Below are 8,335 nucleotides of genomic sequence, written 5' to 3' on the forward strand. Positions count from 1 at the left end.
TAGGTAGGGTTGGTTGGTTAGAGGGGTAGGTACAGAGGCAGGGAGATAGGGATAAAGGGGCGTGTACAGGGGTAGATCTGAGACCTTCAGGGGCCTTTAATCTAGCGCTGGCTCTGAACGGGGGAGTCCCCCGGGCCGTGCTGTGGCTTAGCAGGCCCAGTGTGACCCCTGAAGTGGGAGCAGTGAGTGAGGAGCTGAGCAGTGGATTCCCCTGGGGGCAGCGTTGGTGGGGCGGACAATGGGCGTCGTGTCCAGTTGCGGGGACCTCGCTGGAAAGAGGAAGGGGGGGCGGGGAGAGATGCCAGGACGACTGGAGGCTGGAAATCTGCCTTGGCGAGAGCGTGGAGGAGCTTCAGCTCCAGGCTTATGGGAGAGCTTGGCCGAGGTGACTCACTCAGCCACGGGCAGCGAGCAGGGGGCTGGTCAGTCTCCCCGACAAAGGCAGAGCGAGAGCCAGCGGCTGGAAGCTGAAGCTGGGGAAATTCAGACTGGAAACACAGGGCTTGTTTTTAGCTGTGATGGGGAATTAACCGTTGGCTCAATGGCGAAGAGGCTGCGGTGGGTTGTCCATCACTTGAGCTAGACAGATAGATCCTGTGTATAGGGAGAGATGGGGGGTGGTGAATGTGGAGAGATGGATGGACAGACTGGCCCCAGGGCAAGCAGCAAACCCGGGTATGGAGCCCAGGGGTCCTGATTCCCAGCCCGCCTGCTCCATTCACTAACCTCGCTCCGGGAGACTGTTTTGTGGTTAGAGCGGGAGGGGCTGGGAGCCAGGACTCCTGGGTTCTGTGCCTATCTCTGGGAGGGGAGTGATGTCTAAGTGGTTAGATGGGGATGCTGGGAGCCAGGACTCCTGGGTTCTACCCCCAGCACTGCTACTGAGTCCATGTGACCGTGGGCAAGTCCCTTCCTCTCTCAGTCCTTTCCCCTGTCGTTAGACGTGAGGTCACAGGGCAGAGTTCCCTGGAGCCTGTGCCCAGCGAAGGGCTATTTATTACCCACAAGGCTGTGGGTAATGAAGCATTGCAGCAAGCCAGGGAGAGGTGCATTGTGGGAAGGGGCGCTGGGGTGACCATGCTTCAAGAGGTTCAGAGATCTCCCTGGGTCCTGTCGCCTGGTCCCCTCATGCCAAAGGCTTCTGTTGTGATTCTCATCGGTCCAAACGCCCACAGCAAGGGCCAGGCAGCAGGTGCAGTGACCAGGAGGCAGGAGGGGGTTAATTCCTCCAGGGGCCAGCAGGGGGCAATGTAGCTGGCAGTCTAGTCCCGCCATGGAATTATTGCCGGGAGATTCCCCCTGCCACACGTGCCAGAGTCTGTCGTGTGGCCGCAGGGCTCCCGGCTTGGCATAGCCAATTGGACTGGAGCCTGCTGGCATCACAGGCACTCGGCCCATCCTGCGCACTAAACCCAGAGCAGAGGATTCGCTTGGCGCTGGATCGTGCCCCTCCAAGGCCCGGCGATGCCAGGATGGCTGCCAACCGCAGCCCTTTCCCCATCCCCCCACGCCACAAGGTGGTGTCTGCAGCGGGCGAGGGATAAATGGGCCCTGTCTGGGGGAGACAGATGGGAGACGGGCTGGGCATAGATGGGGAGGTGACGTGAGGCCCCCAGGACCAGCCGTCCCACCCTGACAAGGTGCTTGAGCCCCCCTCACACTCCCACCCCCAAGGGAGGCGGTGCCATTCCTACTGACTCCGCCTCCTGTTGACTCTGTCTCCCCCTCTGGCCGCCTGGGGGTTTGCGTCCAATCACGCCACATTTGGCACCTGCGATCTCTGCTGTGGATCCTCTGCTCTGGCCCGTGGCTTCATTTCTTTCCTTGCAGCGCTAACCCACCCCACCCCTGTTTTCTTCCCCAGCCTCTCTCCAGCTGCCCCAACACACCCAGCGGACGGTCGCTCCTGTCCCCCCCACACCACCACCTTCCCTGCTCCATTTTCCTCGCTAACAACTTTTTCCTCTTGGCTCGGAACCCAAGATCCTTCCAGGTCCCATCTGGGTGGGGAGGGGGGTTCTGCTCGCTGTCTCACCCCACCCCCTGCCCTCCATCTCCCCCGGCTGTCCCTTCACCACCCCACCCCATGTGCACCCGTTCTCATGACTCATGCTGATCTGAATCAAACCTGGCTGTTAAGGTCACTCCAGAGACGTCCAGGGTGGGGCGAGATGTGGGAGCGTGGGGGGCCTGGGGCTGGGGGTGGGGAGCAGACCAGACTGCTTTGATCTTCTGTCCTCCTTCCATCAGCTGTTCGTCCCAGGAGGGAATCCGGCACCGTCTGCTAACCCCACAGCTGCTGATCCCAGAATCTTTCCAAGGGGCAGGATCTCTCTGCAGGGCTCTACACTAACCCTTCCCTGCCCCCCAGGGCCATGGGACACCCCCTTAGCCCCCCCACGCCCAGCGAGACGTCTGCTGGACACAGGATCCCAACCGGGGCTCTGCCGCTATTCCTTTTGAATTGGCAAAATGTTGGATCTTTTGCTTTGCTTATTTTTCATTCCAACTGTGTGTCCCCACCCTCAAATCGGTGTCACTCCAATCAGTGTGTAGGAACAGGGGATAGAGGGGTGGGACTCGTCCATTACCCCCTCATCCCGCCTTCCGAGGGGACAGGATTTCTCGCCTGAAGAATATCTGGCGACAGCGGGAGAATCTGGAAGAATGTTAACCAGAGGGGAGTGGGGACTAGTGGTTAGAGCGGGGCTGGGCGCCAGGACTCCTGGGTTCTATGCTGTGGGAGTGTAGCCTAGTGATTAGGATAGGGGGCTGGCCGTCAGGATTTCTGGCTTTTATTCCTACCTCCTCGAGGAAGTGGGATCCTATTGGAGGGGCTGGAAGTCAGGACTCCTGGGTTCTATCCCCAGCTCTTCCACTGACTTCCCTTTGAGGGAAGTCACTTTGCTCCTCCGTGCCTCAGTTTCCCCACCTATTAAGATTCAGATTATAGTGCTGACCTGGCTCCCAGCCAGGCGGGAGAATCAGCTAAGAGCTAGGCAGGGTCCTTCCAACCACCAGCTGATCGCTCCCTGCCTTTTCCCCAGCATTCTTCATTTACCAGAGCTAATCTGGGGTCCCTCCGAGAAACCCTATATCACAAAGCCGGGGACCAGACTCTGAGCAGCCTGGGCAGTCATCGGCAAATGGGCCAGATCTCATCGCTCCATTGGAGTCCATGGGATCCTGCCCAGTCGAGGGTCTGCCCCTCCCCCCAGCCCTTTCTGACGCTGTGACATTTCACCCTCCCTTTGCGCCAGTGTAAATTAGTCGCCCCCCATGCAGGGTGGCAGGGACCCGGCCGTGCCCCATGGCGTTTGGGCTGGCTGTGAAACCAGACCTGGTTCCAGCAGGGCCGGCCCGGCCCATGCCACGTCCCTCGACAGCTGGGGTGGCTGACCCCCGCTCTCCGGAGCAAGTGCCCACGCTGCCTTTACGCTGCGATCGGGCAGGCCACACCCTTCCAAATTCTTTTCTTTCTTTAGATCTGGGTTCCCCCCCATCCCCTGTCCTTCACAATGCCCCCCTGCCTTCCCACGCCCCCCCAAAAGTACCCCCCCAAGCACTCTCTGCCCAGTAACAGAGATGAATCACCCATGACTGCAGCTGATCTCGGAACCGAGCGTTGATTTTCATTCCTCCAGCCGACAGCCTGTTACAAATTTATTCTTTCTTCTCTTTTCTCTCTTTCTTTCTCTCTCTGTCTCTCGTTCTATCGCTTGCTCGCTCTCTTGATCCTCCTCTTCCCCCCTCCCCACTTGCCCCAATCTCCCTCCCCTCTCTGCTCCCTCCCCCCCAGTATTCGTTTGCCCGGGGACCCTACAGAAGGTGCTGGAGGCCACGTCCACCCACGAATCAGAGCATCAGTCGGGCGCCTGGTGCAAAGACCCACTGCAAGCCGGCGACCGGATCTACGTCATGCCGTGGATTCCTTACCGGACGGACACGCTGACAGAGTACGCCTCGTGGGAGGACTACGTGGGCGCCCGCCACACCACCACCTACCGGCTGCCCAACCGCGTGGACGGCACGGGCTTCGTGGTGTACGACGGGGCCGTCTTCTACAACAAGGAGCGGACCCGGAACATCATCAAGTACGACCTGCGGACCCGCATCAAGAGCGGCGAGACGGTGATCAACACGGCCAACTACCACGACACCTCGCCCTACCGCTGGGGGGGCAAGACCGACATTGACCTGGCCGTGGACGAGAACGGGCTGTGGGTCATCTACGCCACCGAGGGCAACAACGGGCGCCTGGTGGTGAGCCAACTCAACCCCTACACCCTGCGCTTCGAGGGTACCTGGGAGACGGGCTACGACAAGCGCTCGGCCTCCAACGCCTTCATGGTGTGCGGGGTGCTGTACGTGGTGCGCTCCGTCTACGTGGACGACGACAGCGAGGCCGCCGGCAACCGCGTGGACTACGCCTTCAACACCAACCTCAACCGGGAGGAGCCCGTCTCGCTGGCCTTCCCCAACCCCTACCAGTACGTCTCCTCCGTGGACTACAACCCCCGCGACAACCAGCTCTACGTCTGGAACAACTACTTCGTGGTGCGCTACGCCCTGGAGTTCGGGCCCCCCGACCCCAGCACGGGTGAGCGCGACCCCCCCCCACTGGGCACCGCCAGCCCCTCGGGGGGCAGGGCTTGTGAGAGAGCTAGGAGAACCGCCCCCAATGGTGGGGTCACAGCCCGGCCCCACCAGCGGGGGAACCCAAATGTCTCCTTTCCTCGGGTGGGGGAGGGGGCACAGCCCTTCAGAACTTGGGGGTTTGGGGGCTATTCGGAGGGAGGCTCGTAGCAGTGGGGGGGTTGGATGGAGATGTCTGGGGGTTGGGGAGGGCTCCTGGGAGGCCTCAGAAGGGCTTCGAGCTCTGTGTGGAGTTCAGGGGGTGGAGGGTCTCAGGGGGATCCTGTGAGAGGGTTTTCGGGGGGCTGTGGGGGGCTCCAAGGGAGTCAGTGGCATGGGGGGCTCTGTGGGATTTGTGGGGGCTCAGAGGAGGCTGTAGAGGAGTCTGGAGGGAAATTGTGGTGGATCATCATTGGGGGGTGGGTCTCATGGGGAGGGGCCCACAGGGACTCATGGGGGGTGTCTCAGGGACTTGGGTGTGTGGTGTCAGGGGCCTGGGTGGGGGGAAAGGTCTCATGTGTGTGTGGAGGGGGGGGTCGCAGGGCTGTTGGAAGGGTCAAAAGGGGGTGGAGCCCGGGGGCGGGCAGAAGGGGTCCAGGTGGGGGGCGGGTGGGATTACCAGGGGGCATATGGGAACCAAAGGGGGGACATGGGGTGTGGGGGGGGCAGGGGGGAGTTCAGGGTTGTGCATGATCGTGTCTGGGGGAGGGGAACCAGGCATGTGCACAGGGTCAAGGGAGCCAGGGGATGTCCGGATTGGGGGTTCCCACGGCTCTGAGTGGAGATGGGGTCCTTAAGGGGGGTGGTTCCCAGGGCTGTGGACGGGAGTGGGGGACTGGGGTAGAGGGTTCCCAGGACCATAATGGGGGGGGGGAACTGGGGGCAGGTTACCAGGGCCATGAGGGTGTGGGGACTCGGGGGGTTACCAGGGCTATGGTGGGGGGGGGGACGAGGGAGGTTCTCGGGGCCAGGGGGGGGGGGGGGGGGGGGGGGGGGTTCCCAGGGCCGTAGGGAGGATGGGGCACTTGGGGGGTCCCAGGGCCATAGATGGGGTGTCTGGGTCTCTAACCTCCCTCCTCCCGCCCCCAGGTCCTGTCACCTCCACGCCGCTCAGCACCACCACCACTGTGCGGCCCACCACGGTCACCACCACGGCCTCGCCCGCCGCCACCACCACGGTGCGCAGGGCCCCCCTCACCACCCACCCCATCGGCGCCATCAACCAGAAGGGCATGGAGCTGCACCCCATCACGGCCGCTGCCCCCAGCACCCGCAAGCCCCCCTCCTCCAACCAGCACGTCTCCCCCGAGCTCTTCTGCGAGCCCAAGGAGGTCAGACGGGTCCAGTGGCCGGCCACACAGCAGGGCATGCTGGTGGAGCGGCCCTGCCCCAAGGGCACCAGAGGTAACTGGCGGCTGGGGGGGCAGCGGGATGGCATTGACCCCCCTCAGAGTCTGCCGACCAGCAGGGAAGACAAGGAGAGTGGAGTCTAGTGGGTAGAGCGGGGGGCTAGGTGCCAGGACTCCTGGGTTCTCTCCCCATCTCTGGGAGGGGAGTGGGCTGTAGTGGTTACAGCAGGGTCTGGGTGCCAGCCAGGACTCCTGGGTTCTCTCTCCTGCTCTGCCCCTGTTTCGCTGAGCTGAGCAGCATGGGGCTGAGTCCGTGGTGTGGGAACTGCATGGTAACTCCCAGCCTGACCCCTAGAGGGTGACGTGGCCACACAAAGGGCGGAACTGCTGCCTCTTCAGGCACTGCACCCGCCCCAAAGCAGAGCCCCCCCAAAGCCCACGTACCCCTTAAGGGGTGTGGATGGGCCCTGCCTACACTGGGGAATCTGGGGCTGGGCTAAGCTGACAGGGGCCCCCGGCCGTCTCCCTTCTCCCCTTCTCCGGTGCCTCCCGCCTCTCTCTCTGCCCGCAGGAATCGCCTCCTTCCAGTGCCTGCCAGCCCTGGGGATCTGGAACCCGCGTGGCCCCGACCTCAGCAACTGCACCAGCCCCTGGGTCAACCAGGTGGCACAGAAGGTACCGCAGCCCCCGCCTTTCCCCCACCCTCCCTGTGCCCACCATGCCTACTGTGCCCTCCATACTCGCCTCTCTGCTTTGGGGGGTCACCACTCATACCCTATGTGGGAGCTGGGGGGCATCACCCGTACCCTACAGAGTGGGACCCAGGGCATGGCTTGTTCCCTACAAAGAGCCTGGGGGGAGCATGGTTCCTACCCTATGGGGCAGGATCCGGCAGGTCGCTTGTACCCTGTGGGGGCAGGGCAGGGGGCACTCCTACCCTGTGTGGGGAGAACTGGGCCTGGCACCCGGCTCCCCGGGGCTGATCAGGGTCTCTTCCCCCTGTCCCGGCAGATCAAGAGCGGGGAGAACGCGGCCAACATTGCCAGCGAGCTGGCGCGGCACACGCGGGGACCCATCTATGCTGGCGACGTCAGCTCCTCCGTCAAGCTGATGGAGCAGCTGCTGGACATCCTGGACGCCCAGCTGCAGGCGCTGCGCCCCATCGAGAGGGAGTCGGCTGGCAAGAACTACAACAAGGTGCAGGCGACTGGGAGTCAGGGCTCCTGGGTTCTGTCACTGACGGTGACCTTGGGCGAGTCACTTCCGCCATTCCGTGCCTCAGTTTCCCCATCTGTAAATGAGGATAATGCTACCCAGGCAACAGGCTGTAGGGAGGTGTCCATGTAGGTTAGATCTGGGGCACCCAGGCTGTGGGTGCTCTGGCAGGGCCTGTGTGGTTAACCCACTAAGGGGGAGCCCTATAGAACCACCCCACCCCCTATGCCAGGGCATCTCTCACATCCCATCACACAGAGAAAGGTCTATTCCTCCGTGCCAACCCCTGCAGTGTCCCCATGCGGGGCCGTTTCTGTATGTTGATATCATCCTGACTTCTTAATGGTGTCATCTTGGTTTACGACGACGTTAGGGGTCTTTGTGATGTCATCACATGGCTCCGTGACGGGAGGGTGCCCACCTGTGATGTCATCACATGGTGCCGTGACGGGAGGGTGCTCCTCTGTAGTGTCCTCACATGCCATCGGGACGTGAGGCTTCCTACTGGAGCCGCCTACGTTATGTCACAATGTGCTGACGGGTTTTGTGACACTGCGTCACATCACGAGATGACAACTCTTAATCCGACGCCATGACGTGGTGCCGTTCCTTCACGATCTGCTGTCCCACCGTCGCTGGGGGCCAGCCCGCTGGGTCACAGTGTGATGCGCTCTCTTCAGGGGGTCGTTCTTCTCACCAGCCACTGGCAGCCGGCTGGCTTTTGAAAGCCTGGGCCCCCCACTCACTCCAGGGGTCACAGCTGGAATTGGCGACAGGCCCCATTGCACTCAGCTAGTTACCCAGTGGTCATCGGCTAGTTATCGAACAAAGATTGGCTAATTTTAGCTAGTTAGCCAGTGGTTATTGGCTAGTTATTGGCTAGTTACTCAGTGGTCATTAGCTAGTTACCCAATGGACATTGCCTCTAGTTATCAGCTAGTTACCCAATGGTTATCAGCTAGTTACCCAATGGTTATCAGTTAGTTACCTAATGGTTATCGGCTAGTTATTGGCTAGTTACTCAGTGGTCATTAGCTAGTTACCCAATGGTCATTGCCTCTAGTTATCAGCTAGTTACCCAATGGTTATCAGTTAGTTACCTAATGGTTATCGGCTAGTTATTGGCTAGTTACTCA

At 61.4% G+C, this 8,335-nt stretch overlaps 1 protein-coding gene across 4 annotated transcripts in view; it reads left to right on the top strand.

The window, feature by feature from the left end:
• ADGRL1 (adhesion G protein-coupled receptor L1) overlaps positions 1–8,335 on the top strand; it is a 36,808-nt gene that overhangs the window by 14,716 nt on the left and 13,757 nt on the right. For 2 of the 4 annotated variants that reach the window (XM_029913610.1, XM_029913611.1), the window contains 4 exons: positions 3,800–4,600; positions 5,725–6,039; positions 6,556–6,659; positions 6,996–7,181. In XM_029913610.1, the coding sequence (XP_029769470.1) occupies positions 3,919–4,600; positions 5,725–6,039; positions 6,556–6,659; positions 6,996–7,181 (1,287 nt within the window). In that variant the 5' untranslated portion in view covers positions 3,800–3,918. Of the gene's footprint in view, positions 1–3,443; positions 4,601–5,724; positions 6,040–6,555; positions 6,660–6,995; positions 7,182–8,335 lie in introns of those variants that run through there. The other 2 variants (XM_029913609.1, XM_026660297.2) reach the window with 1 other exon arrangement.

This window comes from Terrapene carolina, unplaced genomic scaffold (genome assembly GCF_002925995.2).
Source record: "Terrapene carolina triunguis isolate 2854851 unplaced genomic scaffold, T_m_triunguis-2.0 Scaffold746, whole genome shotgun sequence".
Taxonomy (NCBI): Eukaryota; Metazoa; Chordata; order Testudines; family Emydidae; genus Terrapene; species Terrapene triunguis.